Below are 23674 nucleotides of genomic sequence, written 5' to 3'. Positions count from 1 at the left end.
CCTACTAAACCCTACTAAACCCTACTAAACCCTACTAAACCCTACTAAACCCTACTAAACCCTACTAAACCCTACTAAACCCTACTAAACCCTACATTTTACGCTGAATTTCACTATCATTATATATAATAAAATTTGTGCTATCCAAAATATAAAGTCATTGATTCTAATTACGGTAAAAATCCTCTAGAACTATTGAGTGATCCCATTACCGGTTTCGGAATGCCTTTCAAGAGTTATTCAATTTCCCCGAGATTAAAGAGCCAGTTTAAGACAACTAAACCCCCTAACCCTCGCGTACTGTGCATACTTGTGCATACGCGCCAAGAAATCATGAACGCGCACACATTTTATTGCTATGTGATCATATAAGTTAGCATAAATCGGCAATCAAAATTATGACATTCAAAAGTCACAACCGTTCAGAGTGCTATACTTCAAGTCTCAAACTGAGAAAGTAAGGAAGCAAGGAAGCAAGAAAATTGGGTCTCGTGATGCTAAAGCGCAGGCCCGAGGTGATTAATTAAATATCTGGCGATAAGAAGGGTCTCTTAAACGTTAAATTATCGGATGCAGCCAATGTCATGCAATCATGCTGCGACCTCTCTGAATACATAGTAAGCTTGTGTGCCTTTAGTCTACGGGTCTGGTCTGAGTAGCAATCTAGCCGATAGCTAAATAGGTCCTTTTGTAGATGCTGGTCCTTTTGAGAAAATTTTGATTCAAGGTTTTGAGGTCAAGCTCAAAGCCCGGGGATGGGTGGGGAATATCAGAAGTTGCGAGCTTGGAAATGGATGGCGAGAATGGACGGCCAAGAGAATCGAATCTGGTACGGTCCAACACGGAGGGGCATGAGTGGAACCTTGTGTTTATCTCCTACATGGTCCTTTTGCTATTATGTGCTCGCATTCTGTTTCCGCGTAAGCGCTTGCCGGGGACGTTACATTGTGGCTTAACGGCTGCAGCCATCTAAGAACGATCGCTCTTTCAAAAACCCTTTTTTGTAGAAACTCTTTACGCATTCTGTTTAACGCGTAAGCAAGCCCAGGACGATGCGGCTCAGCGGCTGCAGCCATACTGAGCGACCGGTTGTTTGTCTCGTTTGCTATCATTTCTCCCCAATGTTGGCTCCAGCGGCTTGTGTTTTTTGTCAACGAGATTGCATTTGGTTGGTAAATGTTCGTTCGTGTTTTATGGTGCAGCAAAGAATACTTGCAAAAAATAAGTCGCCTGGCATGCACTAGTTAGAGTTGAAAATTGTTGAAAATTGAGTTTTGTTCAAAGGTATCTCCGTTCAAACGGGGGCCTTTTATAAAACCATCCAACGCCTCCGTTGATTTAATTTTTGTTCTTTTTGGAATTTTCCTGCTTTTAATCCTTTAACCCTTCCTCCTCCTGGATTGCCTTGTGCTTATGATTTGCATAGCAATCTTCAGAGCCGAGTAGATTGCAATGCTCACTTACCGGAAGACTACACTTAGTGGAGTGGCTGCTGCACTTCTGCTAGGACTTCTTCTCTTCATTCTCACAAGTTCTTCCAGAGACTCGGCCTCGGCCTCATCTCTCTCTTTATCATCAAACCATGACGCACTTCTCGATATTCAGAATTCTACACTGGGCTTTGGTGCTATCTTACTGCTTTCTCTTCCTTCTCGCACTGATCGTAGAGATGCGATTACACTTATTGCAGACCACACAAACATCACTATAACAAACGTTATTAGCGGAGTTCGGACCGATGAGGTTGACGAACGGGCGTATCCTTTCGGCCCTGGTTTAAAAAAAATGATGACGGAACAATATCATGCCTACATCGGTAGTTGGCGAAGTCATATGGATCTTTTCCGATACATTGTGGAAAATAGAATCGAGACTGCTCTTGTTCTGGAAGACGACATTGACTGGTAAGGCTTAACATTGCATCCCTTTCCCTGCCTTATACTTACTTGCTATTTGTCTAGGGACATCCATGTCCGATCGCAGCTCACCTCATTAGCTCAAGCTCTTCGCACTTCGCCTCTCCGTCGGCCATTTTCGCCTCACGAGATGCGCCACTCTCCCTACGGACTAGATTGGGATATGATACATTTCGCAGCTTCTCAAGTCAATGTTGCGCCTGCGCCACGAGATAAGGCCTTTTTGTCTTATACTGACGCGTACCGTGCTGATATTGAAACTGTGAACAACGGATGTTCAAATGGGTATTTTTGTTGGAAGCCTCTTTTGAGAGCTACAAATGCTTGGACTCAGTCTCGAGTAGTTGTACCTACCTACGATACTGTTGGGTTGAGCTCATTTGCCGTCACTTACAGCGGAGCAAAGCGTCTTCTCTACCATTTGTCTTACAAGGAGCTGACGGACACTCTGGACCGCTCTATTGCTACACTCTTCAAAGACGGTGAACTTCATGGCTGGTCAGTCGTTCCTCCTTTAATGTCTGAATGGAAGGTCGATGGAAAGCGCGATACCAACTTGCGAACTCAAGATCCTGGACGCACTATAGGCTCTGGAAATATGAAAGGTCACAGTGCGGGACTGAAATGGAGCGTCCGTAAGCAAATGGCGATTGATTTAGAGGTTGATGACTATTGGGAAAATGAGAAGCATTATTGGTCAAATGTCCGTGTAGACGCTCCAAAGTCAGATGTGGCTGTGGATCCTGTCGCCGGTTCTCTTAACGTTGTTCCTGCGGTTGCTGCTGCTGACTCACTAGCACCCGCAGCCCTTGCTGCTGCGCCTCCTAAAGAAGGAGCAGCCGACTCTTTCTAGTAGAATATGTTAATATTATTGTTATTTGTCCTGTTATAATATTATTGGATTTGGTGTCCGGGTTGAACAATTGGCTATTGGCTATAAAAGGTCGGTCGCTGTTGTTGATACGAGCGTATTCCGAAAGCTGATTCTGAAAGCTGCCGGACAATAGTGACATGTATACACCTATCATCATTTTGTAATTAGTTAATAAAATTGGGCTTATCAATTGTCTCTTGCTGTAGATGACCATCCTGTGTAACGAATGATTAGGGCGGAAATCAGAAGATTGAATGAGACAGTATGTTGACTGAGAGTGGACTTAATAGTATCTTCTCTCACTAGTTGCTCAATCTTTTGGTTTGTCAATATGCAGTTGTTAGATTCCTGCCCGTGATATTGCTTCCAGTGGCAGTGAGACTATCTAGCCGATGGCTATGAAATATATTGCCACCATTTAAATTTAGAATAAGATTGTTTGGTTCTCTGACTAACCCAAAAATAATTGATGAATAAAAAATCTATATCTTGGTCCTCTCATTGGGCTGAATGAATGTCTATAATTTGAATGTTCCATAAATTAAGTTGGGCCGGTGCATCCGAATCAGATCTTCACGTATGTGCCATAATAACGTTTATGAGCCGTAGATGATCTCGCTGGGTTTCTGCCCGGTGTTTATTGTTAATCGTCCACTCCAAGGGATACGATACTGCATTCCATTTACTTTTAAAAAAATTCACGTTTTAGTCCGCTGAATATGGCTGCTACTGCGCGCTCACTGTCTCCTGGTCCTCTTGATCCAATTCCTCCAGCAATGGCTGCACACTCTGAAAACTACGAAGATGCGGATAACACATCCTCAGACGGCGATGGACGCGGTGTTGAAATTCTAGTTGATACCAAGCATAAAATGACTTCACGCCGTCGACGAGATTCTCTCGCAAATATGGGAGCTAGTGAACTTCTTGCTGGCCTTTCACCCCGCAGTGGGTGTCTACTGCACGCCTTACTCGACAACGAACGGGAGACCAGGCGCCGGTCTCTTCAATGGAGGCGCTCATCTTTTATTGATGGCGATTCTGATATAGAAGAAGATGGATATATTTCAAATCCTGCGGATTCCGGATCACGCCCAGTTCGGGTGCCTCATCGACACTCAATATCACCTCCCCCAGAAATTACCAAGGATACTACATCGAGCACCGGGAAAACGCACTACGCAATAGCGGATAAGTCTCAAGTTCAATATTCAAGAGCTCTCACAAAGAAACAGTTAGCGGAAATGGCTTTTAGTGTGAGAGATTTGAGTAAGTATCTAGGAACATTGCGAATTAAAATGCGAGTAAAGAAAATTATTGTTGTCGCCAAAATCTGGGATAAAGATACAATCAGCAAAACTGCCGAGTTTGTCGACTGGATGCTCGAACATCAACATCCTCATCAGCAATTTATTATATACGTGGAGCAGGTGCTGCGAGACAATTCTCACTTTGACTCGGCTAAATTGACAAGAGATGACCCGTCCCGACAAGATCGCTTGCGCTACTGGAATGCAGAACTGTGTCGTGAGCATCCACAGATGTTTGATCTTGTCATTACAGTAAGATAATTGCTACTTTTTCTGTTCGTTGATAAATATTGATTATTGATAGTTGGGTGGCGACGGGACTGTACTCTACACCAGCACACTATTTCAGCGAATCGTTCCTCCTGTGCTTAGTTTCAATCTGGGAAGCCTTGGTTTTCTGACGAAGTTTGCATTTGACTGTTATACCAACGTTGTTAATATGTTGACGATCGAAGGAGTTATCGTGTCGTTGCGGATGCGATTTGAGTGCACTATAATGGCTTCCAAGATCCATGATCCAGATGGAAACACCCGCGGTATTCTTTCATCTGAGAACTGTTATAGGGATTTATCTGCTGAAATTCTAGATACTGTGGAAACGAAAGAGTCGCACCGGCCTTGTAACACCGCAAGCATTCTTAATGATGTTGTCATTGACCGAGGGCCAAACGGGACAATGTGCACATTAGAGGTTTATGTTGATGACGAGCATATAACAACAGTAGAGGCCGATGGTATAGTTATTGCCACACCAACTGGGTCTACTGCGTATTCGCTCTCTGCCGGAGGTTCATTGGTGCATCCTGATATTCCTGGAATTCTAATTTCACCTATATGTGCTCATTCTCTATCCTTTCGGCCACTGGTCATACCAGACAACGTTGTTCTCCGCATTGGAGTCCCATACAACGCCCGAACTTCTGCAATGTGCAGTTTCGATGGTAAGGATCGCGTCGAGCTCAAACAAGGCGATTATGTTACAATAAGTGCTTCAAGGTTTCCTTTCCCAATGATTCAAAACCGCAAGCTAGGAAGTGATTGGTTTGAAAGTCTAAGCACAACTTTGAATTGGAATCAGCGGAAAGTAGTCCAGAAGCCTTTCGATGCCCTTTAAATTTTTCTCATTAAAATGGTGTTGGCGAATGTGAAAACACTGATACAGAAAAGAGAACAAGTGTTAGCATACGCATACATTAACAAACATCAGAATCATTATTATTAAACGTCTACTCTGTAAATCCCTGCTATCCTTATGTAAAATCATAAAGCATCACTCGTTTACCTGCCTGACTTTCCTCTTCAACAACTACTCTTTCATCGTCGAAATCCAGATACTTTCCTAGTGTTCTGCTTTTCTTGCAATCTTGTCCTACTATTTGCAATTGTACACTATCTTGATTCAATCGGCCTGCCGATAGAGGCTCCAGATCCCACACTCGGATCTCTTCACCATCAGTAGACACGCTGACTGCTTTCCCTCGCGCTTTAACTTGAACATTTGCCACGCTCCTGGTATGGCCCCATAACCTCTCGCCTGATTTGATATAAAGCTTAGTACTAGTGCTCTCGACCAAATATGAGACAAGACTGTTGTCTGCATGCGAGGTAAGAAGAAATGGATGCGTATACGCCAAGGAGGTAGGAGACTTCGGGGACAGTAATTGTAAATAAACATCTCTAGAATCAGTGCTCGAGGCCCATAGACGAGAGGTGAACAGCGACGATGGACTTCGAGGAGGCGCACTAGCAGCTCGAAGACGCGTTAGCCCCTGGCGACTATCCAGCTCAAGTTCTTGTATAGCAACGGTCCATTCCGAGCTGGTAATTATAGGATGGGAATAAGCGATGGTAGCATATATTTTGTCTGAGTTTGCAATTTTGCGCATTGACAGAGATATTGGCCCTGATATTGATTGCGATTTCAAGGACGTAACTAGTGACGCAGTTGTGAAGCAAGGAGAACCAGTTGAATTTTTGTCATCAGAATGATCAGGGGCTTCAAATTTGAAAATTTCTACTACCTTTTCTTTCGAGAGAGTGGCGAGAAACGGATATTCGTAAACGACTGACGCTATTGGGTCGTCCTGTGCATACGGCGGATGAGTATAGCGCAATGTCAAGATATCAGGTGCAGAAATATTGACAGTGTAAATGGCAAATCCCCCATTCTTGAATCCCACCAGCACTGTGAAATTGACGCTCTGGATTGCGCCCGATAGTGAGCATAAATATAACGCCGACGGATCGCCATACCGTATATTTAGTTCACTATCAGAGTATTGTGGAAGCTTCTTTGTGGCTATTACAAATCCTTCTGCGTCCCATGCTCTCAAACCGTGTTTAGAATCGGCAGTTATAAGATTCCGGCCACGGAATCTCACTACTAAGTCGTTCACAAGCATATCACTATCAGTGCTTTCACTTTTCCACATATCTATAGCGTCGACGGAGCAGCGACCCTTATGCCAATTATAACGAAGTTTATATGATGATTTCCAATCGATCCGTGGCTCATGTAGAGTGTGGCGAAGAAACCAGCTGCTAGCCTGGTGGTGATTACTTCTTAGTCGGTTTATATTGCGCGACTCTCGTGGCTCAATAAAGGTCCTATAAAACAAATTTCTCCAAACCTGGACAAATAATTAGTACACGCATTTGAAAGTATAATCGGAAAAGAGGATACATACCGAGGAGTCGTTAGCTATCGAGTTGAACTTCCTGCAGACCCTGGAACATACTGTTAAATCGCTAGCAGATAGATGCGATAGTATCAGTAGTATAGCTTCGTCACTACAACGATCTAAGAAACTGCCATTACCACGCCTAGTAATGTCCCTTCGCCGAAGTCGTTTGGAACAGTTGGGATTTTGAGATAAAGCCTCGCTTCGTCTTTTAGGCATGGTGGCAAGTATGTCGACAGCCTGAATTCGATACAGCAAGATGGCTGGATGACTGACTATACAGAGTAACACGTGATATCGTATCCCCCAAGTTGTCGCCAATCTAATAACAGTTTGTCTTATATATCGTAAATTCTCCCGCAACGTCGCAATAATTTGAATTAAAGAGGTATGGCATAGATGAGTCGTCTACATTGTGTGGAAGTTAATGGATTGCTGTTGTTGTTCAACATACGATTATACCTGCGTGTTTGTTATTGTTAAGCTTCCACAAATTTTCAAAGATTTGATTCAAAGTCTGTGTTCTTCTGCTATATTACAATGATGCGGTTCTCCTGCATCCGCATTCGACAACAGCCTTGATATGATCTGCCGCAAGACTTTGGCGTAACAATAAATATATCCAGGTAAAGAAGTAAAGCTCTTGCATGGTAAAACGTGTTCGTAAGCAGTACTCAATTTTTCAGCTGCTCTTGTAATAACAAGCCTTCCGAGTAGCGGTCTATCTGAGAAACAAAGGCATCGATTGATGTTTTCGTCGGGTCTGCCTCAATGATGTTTCCGTCTTCTGTAGAGCACAAAATGTCAGTTACTGTGGCAACTTACTAATACCGAATTTCATTTATACGCACTGAATGTGACTGAAATCAACGGTTTGCCAGTAGATGCCTTGTCCAAAAAAATTGTGTCTAATTTGATAGCTGTTCGTGCGTACGGAGGTATAAGAGATAAAAAAATGCGAGCAGGTTTGGCTAATAGAAATAGTCGTTAATAGAATTCCCGTTCTTGGATTTTGTCACTTAATCACCTTTCGTTAACGGGTCAAATCGCACGATAGCCGATTGAATATATTTTGTGATCATTTTAAAAAAATTTTCTAGGTGTTCCGATGTATATCTCGTTAGAATACAAAGACCGAATGTGGCAAACAATGTTTCCGAAGTACTCGAGTAGCTTTGTCCCAAATCAATTTATTAACATTTGACTTTTGAGTCGCTGTCGATGAGATGCTCATAACCAGCTCTCTTCAAATTTATCTAGTCTTTCCTTGCTAAATGCTGTTTCCTGAATTGGCAAAAAAAAAATAAAAAAAGGAAAATAAAATAGAAACCAAAGTCTACAAATCGAGTTGGACTGACTAACCGCTAACGGTATTCAGCAACAGGTTAAAAGAAGGTGCCAGATTAGCAACGCTGCTGCTTCTTTCCATTTCAGCTAGCTTTGCAGGCTATCTAGAGCTCACAATCACCTTATTTAAACAAGCAAATATTTAATACTATATACGTGCGTTAATGTAGTGCTCCTTGGATCCTCCAACCACAGTCAAGATTGAATAATGGATGACAGCTCAGTTTAGTATTCATAGAATCCTTTACCGCTTTTCTTACCAAGCCAACCAGCATCGACCATCTTACTCAGAAGGACGGAGGGCCGATACTTTGAGTCCGCAGTATTTGCATACAGTACATTCATAATAGCTAGACAGGTATCTAGGCCGATAAAATCTGCCAATGCCAGTGGGCCCATAGGCATGGCACATCCATTTTTCATTATACTATCAATGTCTTCTTTTGATCCTATACCAGTTTCCAAACAAATGATTGCTTCATTGATATAAGGAATCAATATACGATTAGCCAGAAATCCTGGACTATCAGATGAGATACTAGGGATTTTCCCCATAGATTCGACAAGGGTCATGGCAGTATCAAGCGTCTCTTGAGATGTTTGCAATCCAGTGATGATCTCGACTCCTCTTTGAACAGGGACCGGGTTCATAAAATGCGTCGAAATCACCCTATTTTCAGCGCCTAAGGCTGAAGCAGCAATTTTTGTAATAGATATCGAAGAGGTATTAGTGCTCAAAATTGCATGCGCGGGCGCCTCCTGAGCAAGCCGATTAAATATCTCAAGCTTGAGACTTACAATTTCAGGTACAGCTTCTATTATAAAGTCGGACTCACTGATCGTTTCAAAATTTGTCGTCAGTTTTATCATCCCTTTCACCTCGGCTAATCGTTCTTCAGTTAAGCGTCCCTTAGCAACATCTCGGCTCAGCAGCTTGTCTAGAAATTTGTTAGCAATAGCAAACTCCTGACTATTCAGATTAGATTTTAGCTATTTACCAATGAAGCTGATGCCTTTGTGAAGAGACGCTTGCGAGTTGTCGATCACAGTGACATTTAGATCTGCTACCGAGGCAGCTACTAATGCTATCCCAAGACCCTAGATTCCGCACAGTCAGTCAGTCATCGGGTTTAATTGTCGATATTACCGTAAAACGAACCATTTGACCCCCTCCAATCACTGCCAAGTTCTTAACATTGTATGATGCCGGCCTTGTCCCGCTACTGAATAGTCTCGACGGAGTATAATGAATACGCGCCGGCAATTTGCAAACACAAACACTTCTAAGCATTCTAAATCACCGACTTCAATGGAGTAGTCGATATTTCAGAAAAAAAAAACTGTAGCTGTAGCGGTAGCTGAAAGAAATTAGCTACGGCAAGAGATACACATGATATTGATCTCGTTCCTCGGCAATTCACAGCTCCCCGCAGAACTCAAAAACAAATTTATAAACACCTAACCCAAAGATTCTAATGACCAAAAATTTACTTTGTGGAGTCGGCTAGTTTTTAAGGTAAAACATATTCGTCTTCGGACTGATATATATATGTATCTTAGAGGATTCGGATTATAGCTCAGAATATATTGAGGTGAGCTTACAAGTTCAAGTAGACTCAGGTGCATATCATGTGATGAGGTCATTTACAAGGGTGTGCAGCAAGGAGATATAGACTAATTTCATAGTCCGATCGCATTATATGTATTAACATGTTATAAACAGATAGAATAGAATTGTTAATATTGGTTGAGTTAGTTATCGTAATAGTATGACACTTTTCCTGATATAACTGATTCCCAACCATAGCCCTTCGAAAGAGGCTATTATTTTATGTAACTCATTTGATGTTATATTGTAGCTCTGGTTTATTTAAAATGAAACGCATAAATTGTATATGTGTTTCATTTGATTTTAATCTTAAATCAATTGACGACTAACCTGTTCTAAGATAGGCTTTAACGATTTTTAGTGTGCTAAATTCAATCGGGTTCTAATGCCAATGTACATTTCAAGATCACATTTATGGATTCACACTGCGATATCCAACCAGTCCCCCATATTAGAACACTGCCTTTTTTATTTTGATTCTTCATTGTCTGACAGAAAGTCCTGAACGATCCGCATACATTCTTGGTGCACTATGATTTGAGGAATTAGTTCTTCGTTCATAAATCTTCTCGAATATATATAACAAACTCACATGTTCATGGCCATCAGCTCCTGGAAAAGCAACTTAGCTGCATATGGTATATGGATCTACATCCGTTAGAACATAGCTCAGTAATCGCTTATCACAAAAGGCGACGTACCTGATATATATTTGTTTTGTTTTTACACGCTCTGCATTCAAACTGGTTCGCTTTTAAGCTGGTTATAACTGTCATCAATCCGCACTGTTCTACATTAGCAAACTGTCGCAAAATTATAGAACGAAAGGCACTCACAATGCCGCAAACATGAACACGGAAGGCATCCGATGCCTCCATCAATCTCTCCTTCAAGAACGCTGCAGCTCCATGCGCAATCATACAATCGCGTTCCATCTCTCCGAAACGTAACCCACCATCACGCGAGCGACCTTCCACTGGTTGGCGAGTAAGAATCTGGACAGGGCCTCTAGCGCGAGCGTGAATTTTATCATCCACCATATGACGCAGCCGCTGGTAATATGTCGGACCCAAGAAGACCTGAGCCATCAGTTTCTTACCAGTATGGCCATTATACATCAGTTCAAATCCTCGTGAATGGTATCCATGCTCTCTCAATAATTTCGACACGGCATCGACAGTGACATCGGTAAATGGTGTCGCATCTCCTTCTAATCCTGAAAGCGAAGAAACCTTACTAAGCAAGCATTCAATCAAATGTGCAACAGTCATACGCGACGGGATGGCATGAGGATTGATAATAATATCTGGAACTATGCCCTCTGCCGTGAATGGCATATCTTCGTGCTTGTACGTCACTCCGACAGTACCTTTCTGACCGTGACGAGAGGCGAATTTGTCACCAGTTTGAGGGATCTTGGTTGTGCGCATTCTAATCTTGACGAATCGTAAACCTTCTCCATTAGTAGTCAAAAGCACTTGATCCACAATACCACTCTCAGTACTTCGCAAAGGCGTCGAAACGTCTCGCTTTGTATGAAATTGCGTTCGCTGTCCAAGCTCCTCAGTCTCTGGAGGAATTGGAGCAGTTTTTCCTATAATGATATCTTCTCCAGACACCCGAACTCCCGGAGCAATCAAGCCATCATCATCCAGTTTGTCATAAGTACCGTGCTTCATGCGAAGCGTATTACCACGAATTGGCTTTTCAAACTCCTCAACGACCGCCATACCGACTCGTTTCTCTTGGTCCATGTACGAGCGGAAAAACAAACTTCTGAAAAGTCCACGGTCAATGCTACTCTGGTTCATAATGACGGAATCTTCTTGGTTGTAACCGCTGTAACAAAGAATTGCTACAATAGCATTCTGCCCTGCAGGAAGCTCTCGGAATTTCATGTATTCCATAGATCTAGTCGTAGCAAGTGGCTTTTGAGGATAATATAGAATATTCGACATAGTATCCATTCGCACTCCGTAATTCGTTAAGTAAACACCCATAGCCTGCTTACCCATAGCAGATTGATAGGTGTTTCTGGGCGACTGGTTGTGGTCTGGAAACGGGATAATACTAGCGCAAATACCCAGAATCATACTCGGGTGAATCTCACAATGTGTCCATGTATGCGCTCCAGTAGCTGACTTAACACGATGTGAAGGGTCTAGATTCTCAGCAGCAGGAGCACCCACATTCATCTGCCGCGACAGCTCCAGATCTTCAGGCGTCATAGCAATCATGACGGTTTCTTCTTCGTCGGCATCTATATACTCAACCACTCCCTCGCTGACTAGCGAACTCCAACCGTAGCGGTCTTCTTCAGTAGAGTCAAAATCCTCTAAAAGGCGGTTGATGTGCTCCTTGCGTAACACTAGGTCGCCATTTCTGGGACTTGCTGGATCGTTATCAACAACAAAGAGAGGCCTGTACACGCGGCCAGCATCAGTAAAGATCTTAAATTCTTTCTCTCTGATATCTCTCACGATGCTGACTTCAGATGAGATATTTGCGTGTCTGCGCAAAGATCTGATGGTATCGGCCAACTGCGCCGGTTCACGGTGAGTTCCAATCCATACTCCGTTCACGAAAACACGGGTAGCATTGGGATTTAGATGAGGCACATAATCTTCGAGTGACTCCATACCCCACTCCTCGAGAAAGAAAAGAATGGGCTGTGATGGAGTTCCCACTGAAATACAAGTCATTAGGGACAAGTTCTTGACCAAACCACATGCCTGACCCTCAGGAGTCTCTGCTGGGCAAACTAGACCCCAATGAGTATTATGCAACTGACGAGGCTTGGCAATTTTTCCATCACGACCAATGGGAGTGTTGGTACGTCGCAAATGCGAAAGAGTTGAAGAAAAAGTGTATCTATTAAGCACTTGCGACACACCAGCTCGAGATGACATAGCTTTCTTCTGCTCACCCCAGTTACCAGTAGCCAGTGAGTATCTGAGACCATTAGTGATGGTATTGGGCTTGACTGCAAGAGTCAGATTGAAATCTCGGTTTGTTTCGACACACTTCTGCATATATTTATAGACGTCTCTGGTGAGCTTCTTGAAAAGAATGCGGAAAAGATTAGCAAGCAAGGGACCAGCTAAATCAAGACGCTTTTTCCCAAAATGATCACGATCATCTAATTCGCGTCTTTCCAGTGCACATTGCAACATTTTATGGACCATATATCCCAGAAAAAAGGCTTTTCGTGTCTCATATCCTTCGCTCTGAGTGATATGAGGTAATAACTCACGCTGCATAATGTCTCGAGCATATCTCAAACGCTTCTCTTTGTTTATTCCCATCATCGTTCCACGACGGCCAATAAAATCCAACGCTACTTCGCGATCTTGAATCACAAACGCTTCTTCAATACAAGGCTTCAGCATTTCCAACATCTGCCAATCAGTCTGATCGTAACAAATATGCTCAAGAATGTCGCCGTCAGGCACCACACCAAGAGCTCTAAAGACAATGACTATAGGGACATCGTTTCGAATGTAGGGAAGAGTAGCTTTAATGGTGGAGCCCACATTTCTTTCGGAACCACCTTTGGCGTACAATTTGATCTGCATACTACTGATCAGCCTAGACCCTTTTTCAATAGCTGATCTGATTTCCGCTAGATAAGAAACGGGCGATGGAGCAGGCTTTTTGAAAACTTGCACAATATTTGCTGCGCTGCGCTCTTGAGCGATTAGAACCTTCTCAGAACCATTGATGATGAAATAGCCACCTTGGTCATAAGGACACTCATTAACATCGTAAAATTCATGTTCTTTGAGCCATCTGAGCATGCAGAATTGCGATCTTAACATCATCGGAACCTTTCCAATAAAAACTTTGTTATCCCCTTCTTCTGGTATATCCTCAGTCTCAGCTTCCCAGATAACATCTTGGCCTGGAGCAAGGTCTCCGTCTCGAGAAAAAAGAGATCGCTTAGTCATTTCAACATACAACGGGGAAGAGTAGGTAAGATTTCGTAATCGGGCTTCTTGAGGAAACATAGGGTGCGTGCTACCATCAGCTTCTGTCATCGTCGGTCTAGATAAATAAATTTTGCCAAACGTGATTTCGTATCGTCTATTAATGTCGCCATCCGGACCTGTGTGCTGTGCAGGCTGATCAAGGGTGAGGGTGGGTTCTTCAACCACGAGTTCTTGGATTGTTGTTTGAATGAACTCATCGAAAGACTCTAGCTGTTGAGAGACAAGACCCTTTTCGTTAAAAAACGACGAAATCACGGTCCAGCAGTCCTCAGCTGTAATCTCGGATGCCTCGTCGTAACCGTAAGGATCATCATATTCTAGTAAAGGCCGATGTTAGATCGACTAGACCTGGACAGAAACATAAGCCTCTTCATACCATCCGCCATTTTTCTCCAAATAAATTGCAATTATATAATAATCTTAATATTATACAACGAATTCTCTAGCAATCTAGCAATCCTGGATGGAATACTGGATAATCTAGGAAATTGAGCAGGAGCTGACTGAGCGCGAGGGAAAACAAAGTTAGTCTGGACATAGAACTATCATGCTGAAATTTACGTGGTGCTCAATACTACTACTTTTGACCTAACCCTATTCGGCGTTTATAGTGGTCCGCAGATCTTACAGTTCTTTCTTCTGTATTTGTTTACATTACAGAGAGACTAGGCATTATCATAGGGGTTGAGAAATCTTTCTTGGGCGCTATGAAATTGTAGTATACGTATTACAACTGAAATTGTGGAAATATCTGAGCGTCAGGGTTCATAATAGTATAGCGCGACATATTTCTTGCTCATTCGTTTCTATTCAAATCATGGCTGATGCTACTCTGCGCTAGGCAATGTTTTAATTGTATTTGTTGCATTGTATAATATTCCTTAAAATGATTCATGTCCGCAATCGATACCACTAAGCTGTTTTGAACACCAGGATTGCAATCTGTCCCAAATAGAAATATATAAAATGCCGAGTCTCTGCATACATATGCGACCGTTAGTAATCAAGTACCATGGATTCTCGGGGGAGGTAAAGATAGAACATACCATGGGTAACATAACTTCCGAAGTTTCTGCCAACAATGCAATGCCAGGTCTGTCCAAAACGTTGATCGAGCTATGAATCGTGCTTGTTCGTACATTCAATAGACTTCTTGTAAGATTAAATGACAGCCGATTATATAAAGCTCACCTCTTTTTTAATATGCGCTGCAATATCCTATACAAAATAAATTTCAGTATAGATCACTACAAATCAGTGACAAAGCTCACAAACCTTCTCAATATTATATCGCTCCATGGCTTGCACAGCTATATGAATATCTAAATAAATGTTCCAAGTTCTAGCTAGTTGATGCCATGTCATACCTAAATCAATCACAGTCTCCTGCATGTCTTCCGACTGTATGATCATGTTAGCATGCTTTACGAATATTTTCTCTACCCCTCAAGCGCTTACCATGTCGGCTGACTTAACAATTGCTGAACAAAATGATACATCAGATTACTTGTTTCTAAAACACAGATAACTTCTCCAAATTACGCACCTTTGCCGTCCCATTGTCCACTGCTGGCCGGCGTCCTGGTGTCTTTTGCAGTCTCCGGCATTAGCGTCTGCGACGTGAGGAGGATGCAGAAATTTTTAAATCAGCGTTTGAAAATTTCACGCAGAAAAATTGAAGATTAAAAAAGGTGTGGATTCAACTTGGATGTGGATAGTAGAAATATGCGAACAGCTGCTAAATTTCAAGATAATAGATATTGTGAGCAGCACGAAGAGAAAGCTTAACCCTAAGCATGCAACAAACGATCAGAAGGGGGTATAATATTGTACTAAGATAATAACCTTACTACTAGACTTTACAGCTATTAACGTTATAAGCAGAATTGAGATAGACTATTTGCAATTATTTTGTGTAAGCTTTTAGTTTTCTTGAAAATTTCCGTATCGATATTGCCGAATATTAATGATTTAAGCACAAGCTTAAGCGCAGAAAAGAAGCACAGATACAGGTGCACTGCTTCTAAATACTACTTTACAATTTAAAACAATAATATCATGCTACATTGATCTAGTACATCTTTTTCCCACGCTTCGATTTAGCACTCTTGGAATTCTTTTGTGATGATGATGCCGCTCCTCCTTTCTTAGAAGTCGACTGCTTCGGTGGTTTCCCCCCCGCACTTTTTGCCGCTGGAATAGCCGCTCTAAATTTTTGTACTCCTACAGGAAGAGCTATATCTGAATCTGCCAGAGCACCAATCAGCTGTATTTCCTTGGGCCATGCACGATCAATATCGATCTCTGACTTATCAGGCTGCCCGCCCATACCCCTCATGAACCACTCCTGGCACTTCTTGAGCGTTTTACCGCGTTTTCCTACGCCAGGAAGTAATCTGACTTTATACTTGACTTTGTGCAGAGCAGGCCATGGAGCACAAATAGGTATCGCTGATATCAAGATGTCTTCTCGACTCGGCCGCCCAGTAAACTTCTCCCTTGGCACAATTTCTTCTTTTTCACTGTCGTCGTAAACAAGTAATACATCTGCGCGTACAGGTATCCGTTGTGCTTCTGTAGCTTCTTTTCTGCGGTCTCGATTCTTTAATTGAGCTACTTCTTGGGCCTTTCTCTGCTCTTGCTCTTCAGCTTCACGTACTTGCCTGCGCATTTGACGAGCTTGCTCCGCTTCGCGTCTACGAGAAGCTGTATTTGCCGATCCCAAAATTGTCATTCGTAGAGCACGATCTTCGTCATCTTGATCGGCATACTTCAACTGAATTTTCTTCAGCTTTGATTTTTTGCCGCGAGGAAGGGTAACAGGTTCGCTCTGCTTTAATATACCTGAGCCTGCTGCCGTTTCAATATCATTGTTTTCCGATTCGCTGTCGCTGTCGCTCTGAAGATTATCGTCAAGAAAACCTTCGTCAGATCCATCGCTGACATTAGCAGAGAAATCACTATGATCTTTATCATCCTCTTCGCCTTCTGAATCATGTAGAGAAACCTCTTCAGTTTGGCCATTCTCTTCTTCAGATGACGCAAAATTAGACGGGATATCAAGAAGTTTCGACCGGCCATATTTTTTTGCACTCTCATCGTCAAGAAGAAACAAAAAGCCAAATCCCATTATTAGAGGTGCCGGACCGATGGCATTCTTCATCTTGTCTTCGACATCCACCATCAAAATTAAATCTACTCCGTTTTCGTCTTTATTAGTTTCGACAGACATAGCGGTAAGGACTTCTTCAACGTTCGTATTAACTTTGACGGCAGACGAGCGGACCCACCAACCTTGAGCAAACCCATTCGAGTCCCAAGCTACAGACGTCGACAATGCAAGAGTGGATGCTTGTGTCAGTGTGCTCGGGGGAATGACATCAGAATTACGCAAATAGTTTTTAACTACCGTTAAGCTTGCACCCGGAACATCAGCAGAGACAACGACATCATTTGCTTTCAAATGTCGGGTTAGCAATAAAGCAGTTTGATGAGAATAGCGCGATGTCAAGACTAAGTATCCATCACTTGACAAAAACCAAATATATTTCTCAAACCAATACAACGTTCGCTGAGGAGGCTTTGGAAGTGTTGCACCTGGGTTCGCTACTGCCCGTTGAGGCTCATGAAGCTGCTGCTTATTCTCTCTTCGAGCTTCACGCTTCTTTGATTTGTTGGAAACGCGAGCCGGAAGCGCATCAGATGCAAGACTATCTGAGCCATCTCGATCATCCTTCTCCTCCAAATCATTGCCATCCGCAACACCTGAAAAATTTTGCTTTACTGATTGGGTGAGTAGATCCAGCAGTGCTTCGGAGATGTCTGCTCGCGTTGTTGGTGCAGCTGCCGAATATTTATTTAGCGAGAAGAAGTACTTTGCCGGACCAGCAACCGGCCGAAGAACAGGGGCTCGAGAAGCCATATCCTAAAGAAATACTCAAAGCCGAGAATATCAAAATCTTACAAAGCTATTGCGTCCACAGAAGATTGCGTCGTCCACAGAAGCTGGTTTCCCTGACCGCCGACCCTTGGGATCGTGAACTATAGAAGCTTACTAACATCGGGTAAGGGCACATTTTGCGTTACTCCATGTGCAATTCCTCTCACATTCCTTACTTCATTTCAGCTCGTACAGATTGCAGAGAGATTTTGAGGAAATGCGAAAGGCGTTTGACCACAATAACCGAACAAAAAGACGCAGGCTGGGTGCGAGTGTCTTTGATCGTGAGGACGATAGCGACGATACTGATACCGCATTGACTGCGAGTAGTGTTCCAAACAGCGAGCAGCACACTGTGGCTGGAAGAGTACCAATCTCAGTTTCCAAGAATTGCCAATCAAGCTGGAAACCTCGATTTCTACCTGGATCAGAGCAAGAAGAGGCAAATTCGGCTTTGAGAAAGTCAGATCATGATTCTGAGGCGCCGCTACAGGAGACTGAGGGCAGCTCTGGCCAAAGTGGAGACAGCGAAGAGGAGGATGACTATATGAAAATGCAAATTTCCGATAGTCCTTTGCAGGACTCACGGGATATTACTTACAGTGAACGCCGGCGCAACCGCGAGAGGAATCAGTATCAGAAATCACGCCCACTTGCACCTCAAGAAGCTCAGCGTCAGAAACTAAAACAAAGCCTAGATACGCCAATTATTAGCGTTTCAGACAATGAGAAAGATGATGAAAGAGGATCGTCTTCTAATATAGCACTCGGAATAATGAAGAAGATGGGATTCGTTCCTGGGAAGACACTAGGAAGAAGCAGCGGCCCGCAAACTTCAATAGAGCCCATTCGACCCAACTTAAAATACGGTACGGAGTTTTCCAGAGAGATTGCTATAATTCTTGCTAACGATGATGACAGACCGAAATGGCATTGGGATGGACACTGCACAGCGCGCTCTCCTACATCAGGCAACAGAAGCTAAAAGGCAGGAAGACGATTTGCAAAATCAAAATTACTCTGATTTCATAACTACTAAACATACTGAGAAGCATATATCAGCTCAAGTGCTTGCCGCACAGAAGGTGTGTCGAGAGCTAGACATTGCTGACAGACCAGAGCTTGAGCTAGTGTATTACTCGTCTGATTTGAAAGGAGCTACAGTTCCACGTCTTCGAGATATCAATTATTTATGGCGGGAGCTAGTAATTAATGATCGAGACGCCGCACAGGAGGCTTTATTGCGAAAAATGATTATGGAGCGCTTAGAGACAATTGAAGAAGTAACGAAAGGCGGCAGCGAAAGTGATAAACAGGCAGCAGCACAAATAGAGCAGGGTTCAGATAACGAGGAAGAAGAGGATGGCGATAACGACAATGAAAACAATGCGGAATATGAAGCGTTTGTTGATATGAGTCCTGCTGAGAAACTGGAAAAGGTCACAGAGTATATGCGAACGACATACAACTACTGTTTCTGGTGTGGCTGCCGCTACGAGAGTGCAGGCGATTTGGCTGAGAACTGTCCCGGAAACGCGGAAATATATCATTAGTTTTCTCTAGAATATCAGTTTATATCATTCCATTATTATCGGAAGGCTTCTGTAACGAAGCGGAAATGATGATGTAATATCTACGTAGTCGATATCATACTAGGGCAAGGGCAGCCGAACCTGAAAGATGCAACTCCATTACACAGATGCGACGAGAAAAACACTCATAACGACATTTAGCATACATACTTAGCGTTCTTCTCTTCGATCTTCGAGTATTGCAGTAATAGGCGCGTTTGAGTATGGCGGACCTCTCAGAAGCGCAGACATCGCGCAAGTCTTCTACCTCTTCAGCGGGATCAGTCGATCCGTATTCAGTTGCTCAGATTTATTACGGCCCAGATCGCGATGTGAGCACTCAGCATGGCAGATTGGCACGTACAAGAACAATGTCTACGGTATACATGATATATATTTTGCGTTATGATTAGTTTAATTGCTAACGTCAGTGCCAATCACAGGTCAATACCCGATCTAGTACTCGCGATATTCCTGATCTCCAGCCAGTTCCACGACGCCGCGCCTCGCAAGGTAACATTCTGTTTTTGCATTTCTCTACTTTTGAAGAGTCTGACTTTCTCTCAATTATAGACGAACAGTTGATGCCTCGAAAATTCTTGATCGATGTCGACTCTACGCTGAAATCTCTTCTCGAGTCGGAAGACACAGATGGAAATATGCAGATTACGATTGAAGACCTTGGTCCCAAAGTTCTGCAGCTCGGCACCGCAAATTCGAATGGTTTCCACAAGTACGACGTTCGCGGTACTTATATGCTTTCCAATCTGCTTCAGGAGCTCACTGTTGCAAAGGAATATGGCCGTAAATCGATCATTCTTGATGAGCAGAGGCTAAATGAGAATCCCGTCCACCGACTTTCCAGACTTATCAGGACTCAGTTTTGGGATTCTCTCACCAGAAGAATTGATGCTGCATTACTAGAGATCGTCGCAGTTGATCCTAAAAACCGATCCGAAGATCAAAGTCCTCGTATATACGTTCCGTACGGAGAAACTGAGCAGTTCGAATATTATACGAAAGCTGGACAGAAAATAGCAGATTTTGGCCTAAAAGTCGAATATCTGCCACAGACTATTACTGCAGAGTGGATGAAATCCGTAAACTCCAAGCCGGGTTTGCTTGCTCTTGCGATGGACCATGTATTTGACGAATTTACTGGACAGCCTACTCTTCGAGGCAAGCCGTTTGTAGTTCCTGGTGGAAGATTCAACGAGCTTTATGGTTGGGATTCTTATATGATGTCCTTAGGCTTGATTGTTGACAATCGACCAGAACTAGCTAAGGGAATGGTGGAAAACTTTATATTTGAGATCAAGCATTACGGGAAAATATTGAACGCTAATCGCTCGTATTACTTACTTCGTACACAGCCGCCATTCTTAACAGACATGGCGCTGCGGGTTTATGACAAGATTCAACACGAACCAGGTGCTCTAGACTTTTTGAAGGAGGCAATCAAAGCAGCTATTAAAGAGTACTTGGAAGTCTGGATGAGTGCACCTCGACTAGATACAGTATCTGGTTTATCGCGATATCGACCAGATGGTATTGGTATTCCACCGGAGACGGAGCCCTCTCATTTCGAGCATATACTTGAGCCGTACGCTACTAAACATGGAATTTCCCTCTCAGAATTTCAGACCAGATATAATGATGGTGTTATAAAAGAGCCTGAATTAGATGAATATTTCCTTCATGATCGAGCGGTTCGCGAGTCAGGTCATGATACATCGTATCGTTTAGAGAAGCGTTGTGCGAATCTTGCCACCGTTGATTTGAACAGCTTATTATACAAATACGAGGTCGATATTTCACGTACTATTCGCCGTAAATTTGGTGATAGACTTGTGATGGATGATGGCCGCGTTGAGAACAGTGCGGCATGGGATCGACGAGCGAGGCGACGAAAGATCCTTATTGACCAATATCTCTGGAACGAAAAAGCTGGGATGTACTTTGATTACGATACGGTTTTGCAAACTCAGTCGGACTACGAGTCAGCAACTACGTTCTGGACCATGTGGGCCGGAGTGGCATCACCGAAGCAGGCTGCTCGTCTGGTGGCAGATGCGATCCCCAAATTTGAAGAATTTGGAGGACTTGTGTCTGGTACTGAAAAGTCGAGAGGTGAGGTTGGACTCGATCGGCCTAATCGTCAATGGGATTATCCTTACGGTTGGGCGCCGCAGCAGATTCTTGCTTGGGGTGGTCTGATCCGGTATGGTTACGAGGAGGATGCCTCGAGACTAATTTATCGATGGCTTTACATGATAACAAAAGCTTTTGTGGATTTCAATGGTATTGTGGTTGAGAAGTACGACGTCACGCGACCAGTTGATCCTCACCGGGTTGACGCCGAGTATGGAAACCAGGGTGCAGATTTCAAGGGTGTTGCAAAAGAAGGATTTGGATGGGTTAATGCGTCTTACAACTATGGACTAACTCAGATCAGCAGTCATGCCAAGCGAGCCTTGGGAGCACTAACACCTCCGGGACTGTTTTACGCGAGTTATAGCGCGTACATTTGAAAAACTGTTTATTAGCACGCCGGTTGCGTACTATTCGTTTATTAGCATTAATCCTCGTATACATTATTCATGGTAGCAGTCCAAATAAAAACACAACAGATATAATTTACGATCTGTTCCTCCAATCAAACCAAACGTGGCAGTATAAAAAAAAATCAGCTCGGTGCTCGCATATTCTTTGGGAAAGAGCAAAACAGTCATATCTGCTAACTTTCTGGTTTATAATGTATAATTCTCTATGTAATGCCTGAATTGGCCATCCTGCGTAAAAACTACGGCATAGGCTTGGTGTATTGATCAGTTGCAGCCGAGCTTGTAGCCAAGCGCCGCACGGAAGCAAAATCTAGTCTTGGAAAGAAAGCCTTGTTGTAGAATAGGCAGTTAATTGTACAAAATCATTCCCAAGAGTTTCAAGTTTTAACTCGTATTAACTAGTATATGACTTCAATATATCTCCCGGTATTGAAAAGCCAATCAATAGCAATCCATGCATCAGGGATGCCAGGTGCACGTCTGATTCTACGGCGGCAACTGTCCTCGCGCCGGTTCAGTCTTCTCTCGGGCTCTATGCGAAGTACTAGATTCGTTACAAAGCCAGAAGTCAAATATAGCTCATCACAGGCTCTTCCACGCTATTTTTCTGATCCGAATAGTCCTCCCGAGCCATATTCGCTGACAGATGCGTCAGCAATCTTACCGCGGCACTTCTCAGATCCCCGAAATCCACCAAAGCCGTACGACGAATCCCATCGTGATTCAACGAAAGCACCTCTGGCTGTGAATCAGAGCTTGGATGCAAATAGGGAATCAAAAGGCGGGGATAATGGTGCGATTACTTCACCCTTATACTTCAGAGACGCTTCTATGAAGTCTGCATATGGTGAAGGCTCCGAAAGCAGCATCTATAAATTACTATTGGTTGAGCGGAGAAGGTCACTTATTATTGCATTTACAATGTTTTTATCAGCATATATGATATCTGTGTGGTATCTGCTGGTCAGACAAGAGGATCTCCAAGTAAGAGCAGGACGGATGATTCAGAACGAGCGCAAGATACAAGTGCTGAGAGCAAGCGAGGAACTGGCCAAATACGAAAAGAAATTCAACAAAATGCGGGATGAACGGAATCAAGCGATGAGCCGGCGCAATCGAGATACGATGCTTTTGACGATGCATATTGCGATGCTGAGGAAGCAATTGGTCGAGCAGGCTGGCATTGAGCCAGGTAAGTATTGTTAATGGGAGAAAGTAGCATAGTAGTACTGACAAGCTGAGCAGTGTCTGCGGACGAAGTTGTAGAGCGGTTTGAGAAATCAGCAAAGACAAAACATACTCCAAACCGAGCGGGCGGAGGCATTACGGGATATATGCTAGATGATGATGGTATGAACACAATTGCATTTCTTCTACTACTTTTGCACTAACAATTTCTCGCTGTCTACTTCGATTAGAACTGAAACCCTATCAGCCTGATATTGCAGAGTATGTTGATGAGTCAGGCGAACGGTAGAGGAGATATTTTTCTATTACAGATGTTTCTATCGTTGTGCGTAGGTGCCAGTTCCAGGCAGAAACAGAAAACTCATTTTCTTGGAGACTAGAATAATTGAACAACCTTGATGCAAATACGTGCTGTAGCAAATCAAGTAAAGATCAAGTAATCTAGATCAAAGAGTCTGGATCAAATAGTCTAGTAAATAGTCTAGTAAATAGGAGTAGTATTCTTTTGATACCATCGATAGTGGCGTCCACAGGAAAGACCGGCATCTTATCGCCATGTGCAAATGTCACAGCACAACAACACACTGCTCAGACGCATTATTCGTGCCAACGCAGAATTAGTTGAAGTTCTTACGTCAACCTTCTGTGCTCACACAATCAGCTAAATAATAATAAAATATTTGGC

The 23674-nt window shown here is 43.1% G+C and overlaps 11 protein-coding genes across 11 annotated transcripts; 5 read left to right on the top strand and 6 right to left on the bottom strand.

Annotated features, from left to right (window-relative positions):
• The first annotated feature begins 1337 nt into the window (after positions 1–1337).
• On the top strand, positions 1338–2983 carry V2V93DRAFT_367094 (uncharacterized protein). Its single transcript, XM_066909482.1, has 2 exons — positions 1338–1904; positions 1962–2983. Exons 1-2 carry the CDS (start codon positions 1453–1455, stop codon positions 2767–2769), a joined length of 1260 nt encoding a protein of 419 aa, XP_066767219.1. The 5' UTR covers positions 1338–1452; the 3' UTR covers positions 2770–2983.
• A 392-nt stretch (positions 2984–3375) lies between these two features.
• V2V93DRAFT_367090 (ATP-NAD kinase-like domain-containing protein) lies at positions 3376–5338 on the top strand. The gene is made up of 2 exons (XM_066909481.1): positions 3376–4352; positions 4405–5338. Exons 1-2 carry the CDS (start codon positions 3510–3512, stop codon positions 5212–5214), a joined length of 1653 nt encoding a protein of 550 aa, XP_066767218.1. The 5' UTR covers positions 3376–3509; the 3' UTR covers positions 5215–5338.
• On the bottom strand, positions 4926–7000 carry V2V93DRAFT_396832 (uncharacterized protein; the record flags this gene model as incomplete). The annotated part of the gene is made up of 2 exons (XM_066912532.1): positions 4926–6730; positions 6788–7000. 2 exons carry the CDS (start codon positions 6998–7000, stop codon positions 5351–5353), a joined length of 1593 nt encoding a protein of 530 aa, XP_066767217.1. The 3' UTR covers positions 4926–5350.
• Positions 7001–7254: 254 nt separating this feature from the next.
• V2V93DRAFT_185178 (mitochondrial 54S ribosomal protein mL53) lies at positions 7255–8142 on the bottom strand. The gene is made up of 4 exons (XM_066906962.1): positions 7947–8142; positions 7809–7877; positions 7633–7752; positions 7255–7568 (listed from the first exon to the last, which is right to left on the bottom strand). The coding sequence occupies exons 2-4, from the start codon at positions 7861–7863 to the stop codon at positions 7456–7458; spliced, it is 288 nt and encodes a 95-aa protein (XP_066767216.1). The 5' UTR covers positions 7864–7877; positions 7947–8142; the 3' UTR covers positions 7255–7455.
• On the bottom strand, positions 7937–9538 carry V2V93DRAFT_367085 (3-hydroxyacyl-CoA dehydrogenase). The gene is made up of 3 exons (XM_066909480.1): positions 9288–9538; positions 9127–9226; positions 7937–9066 (listed from the first exon to the last, which is right to left on the bottom strand). The coding sequence occupies exons 1-3, from the start codon at positions 9417–9419 to the stop codon at positions 8354–8356; spliced, it is 945 nt and encodes a 314-aa protein (XP_066767215.1). The 5' UTR covers positions 9420–9538; the 3' UTR covers positions 7937–8353.
• A 221-nt stretch (positions 9539–9759) lies between these two features.
• Positions 9760–14235, bottom strand: V2V93DRAFT_367083 (DNA-directed RNA polymerase II subunit RPB2). Its single transcript, XM_066909479.1, has 5 exons — positions 14103–14235; positions 10574–14043; positions 10439–10522; positions 10330–10385; positions 9760–10267 (listed from the first exon to the last, which is right to left on the bottom strand). Exons 1-5 carry the CDS (start codon positions 14110–14112, stop codon positions 10219–10221), a joined length of 3669 nt encoding a protein of 1222 aa, XP_066767214.1. The 5' UTR covers positions 14113–14235; the 3' UTR covers positions 9760–10218.
• A 168-nt stretch (positions 14236–14403) lies between these two features.
• V2V93DRAFT_367079 (dynein light chain type 1-domain-containing protein) lies at positions 14404–15627 on the bottom strand. The gene is made up of 7 exons (XM_066909478.1): positions 15273–15627; positions 15185–15207; positions 15094–15127; positions 15002–15036; positions 14918–14944; positions 14773–14842; positions 14404–14703 (listed from the first exon to the last, which is right to left on the bottom strand). The coding sequence occupies exons 1-7, from the start codon at positions 15331–15333 to the stop codon at positions 14639–14641; spliced, it is 315 nt and encodes a 104-aa protein (XP_066767213.1). The 5' UTR covers positions 15334–15627; the 3' UTR covers positions 14404–14638.
• A 14-nt stretch (positions 15628–15641) lies between these two features.
• V2V93DRAFT_367076 (uncharacterized protein) lies at positions 15642–17743 on the bottom strand. The gene has a single exon (XM_066909477.1). It carries the CDS (start codon positions 17646–17648, stop codon positions 15798–15800), a length of 1851 nt encoding a protein of 616 aa, XP_066767212.1. The 5' UTR covers positions 17649–17743; the 3' UTR covers positions 15642–15797.
• Positions 17744–17883: 140 nt separating this feature from the next.
• V2V93DRAFT_379300 (uncharacterized protein) lies at positions 17884–19219 on the top strand (the record flags this gene model as incomplete). The annotated part of the gene is made up of 2 exons (XM_066912007.1): positions 17884–18535; positions 18588–19219. 2 exons carry the CDS (start codon positions 17884–17886, stop codon positions 19217–19219), a joined length of 1284 nt encoding a protein of 427 aa, XP_066767211.1.
• Positions 19220–19352: 133 nt separating this feature from the next.
• V2V93DRAFT_344840 (trehalase-domain-containing protein) lies at positions 19353–22015 on the top strand. The gene is made up of 3 exons (XM_066907869.1): positions 19353–19617; positions 19681–19750; positions 19811–22015. The coding sequence occupies exons 1-3, from the start codon at positions 19462–19464 to the stop codon at positions 21766–21768; spliced, it is 2184 nt and encodes a 727-aa protein (XP_066767210.1). The 5' UTR covers positions 19353–19461; the 3' UTR covers positions 21769–22015.
• A 135-nt stretch (positions 22016–22150) lies between these two features.
• Positions 22151–23394, top strand: V2V93DRAFT_367070 (uncharacterized protein). Its single transcript, XM_066909476.1, has 3 exons — positions 22151–22993; positions 23047–23151; positions 23220–23394. Exons 1-3 carry the CDS (start codon positions 22207–22209, stop codon positions 23276–23278), a joined length of 951 nt encoding a protein of 316 aa, XP_066767209.1. The 5' UTR covers positions 22151–22206; the 3' UTR covers positions 23279–23394.
• The last annotated feature ends 280 nt before the right edge of the window (positions 23395–23674 follow it).

The sequence above is a fragment of the Kockiozyma suomiensis genome, assembly GCF_038497685.1.
Source record: "Kockiozyma suomiensis strain NRRL Y-17356 unplaced genomic scaffold V2V93scaffold_4, whole genome shotgun sequence".
NCBI lineage: Eukaryota > Fungi > Ascomycota > Lipomycetes > Lipomycetales > Lipomycetaceae > Kockiozyma > Kockiozyma suomiensis.
Note: the sequence above shows the minus strand (reverse complement) of the source record. Positions and strands in the feature narration are given on the sequence as shown.

Bases quoted from the DNA above. Each gene is read 5' to 3' on its own strand.
- V2V93DRAFT_367094 (XM_066909482.1), top strand. From the start codon at position 1,453: ATGCTCACTTACCGGAAGACTACACTTAGTGGAGTGGCTGCTGCACTT. The intron at 1,905-1,961 runs GTAAGGCTTAAC...CTATTTGTCTAG, and splicing joins CTGGAAGACGACATTGACTG to GGACATCCATGTCCGATCGC.
- V2V93DRAFT_367090 (XM_066909481.1), top strand. From the start codon at position 3,510: ATGGCTGCTACTGCGCGCTCACTGTCTCCTGGTCCTCTTGATCCAATT. The intron at 4,353-4,404 runs GTAAGATAATTG...GATTATTGATAG, and splicing joins TGTTTGATCTTGTCATTACA to TTGGGTGGCGACGGGACTGT.
- V2V93DRAFT_185178 (XM_066906962.1), bottom strand. From the start codon at position 7,863: ATGATCACAAAATATATTCAATCGGCTATCGTGCGATTTGACCCGTTA. The intron at 7,753-7,808 runs GTGATTAAGTGA...TATTTCTATTAG, and splicing joins ATTTGACCCGTTAACGAAAG to CCAAACCTGCTCGCATTTTT. The intron at 7,569-7,632 runs GTGCGTATAAAT...TGTGCTCTACAG, and splicing joins GTTGATTTCAGTCACATTCA to AAGACGGAAACATCATTGAG.
- V2V93DRAFT_367085 (XM_066909480.1), bottom strand. From the start codon at position 9,419: ATGCTTAGAAGTGTTTGTGTTTGCAAATTGCCGGCGCGTATTCATTAT. The intron at 9,227-9,287 runs GTTCGTTTTACG...TGCGGAATCTAG, and splicing joins TGATTGGAGGGGGTCAAATG to GGTCTTGGGATAGCATTAGT. The intron at 9,067-9,126 runs GTAAATAGCTAA...ACAAATTTCTAG, and splicing joins CAAAGGCATCAGCTTCATTG to ACAAGCTGCTGAGCCGAGAT.
- V2V93DRAFT_367083 (XM_066909479.1), bottom strand. The intron at 10,523-10,573 runs GTGAGTGCCTTT...AATGTAGAACAG, and splicing joins GTGTTCATGTTTGCGGCATT to TGCGGATTGATGACAGTTAT. The intron at 10,386-10,438 runs GTACGTCGCCTT...TAACGGATGTAG, and splicing joins ACAAAACAAATATATATCAG to ATCCATATACCATATGCAGC.
- V2V93DRAFT_367079 (XM_066909478.1), bottom strand. From the start codon at position 15,333: ATGCCGGAGACTGCAAAAGACACCAGGACGCCGGCCAGCAGTGGACAA. The intron at 14,843-14,917 runs GTGAGCTTTATA...CACGATTCATAG, and splicing joins CAGCGCATATTAAAAAAGAG to CTCGATCAACGTTTTGGACA. The intron at 14,704-14,772 runs GTATGTTCTATC...ATATGTATGCAG, and splicing joins CGGAAGTTATGTTACCCATG to AGACTCGGCATTTTATATAT.
- V2V93DRAFT_367076 (XM_066909477.1), bottom strand. From the start codon at position 17,648: ATGGCTTCTCGAGCCCCTGTTCTTCGGCCGGTTGCTGGTCCGGCAAAG.
- V2V93DRAFT_344840 (XM_066907869.1), top strand. From the start codon at position 19,462: ATGGCGGACCTCTCAGAAGCGCAGACATCGCGCAAGTCTTCTACCTCT. The intron at 19,618-19,680 runs GTATACATGATA...TGCCAATCACAG, and splicing joins GTACAAGAACAATGTCTACG to GTCAATACCCGATCTAGTAC. The intron at 19,751-19,810 runs GTAACATTCTGT...TCTCAATTATAG, and splicing joins ACGACGCCGCGCCTCGCAAG to ACGAACAGTTGATGCCTCGA.
- V2V93DRAFT_367070 (XM_066909476.1), top strand. From the start codon at position 22,207: ATGACTTCAATATATCTCCCGGTATTGAAAAGCCAATCAATAGCAATC. The intron at 22,994-23,046 runs GTAAGTATTGTT...CAAGCTGAGCAG, and splicing joins GCAGGCTGGCATTGAGCCAG to TGTCTGCGGACGAAGTTGTA. The intron at 23,152-23,219 runs GTATGAACACAA...TACTTCGATTAG, and splicing joins ATATATGCTAGATGATGATG to AACTGAAACCCTATCAGCCT.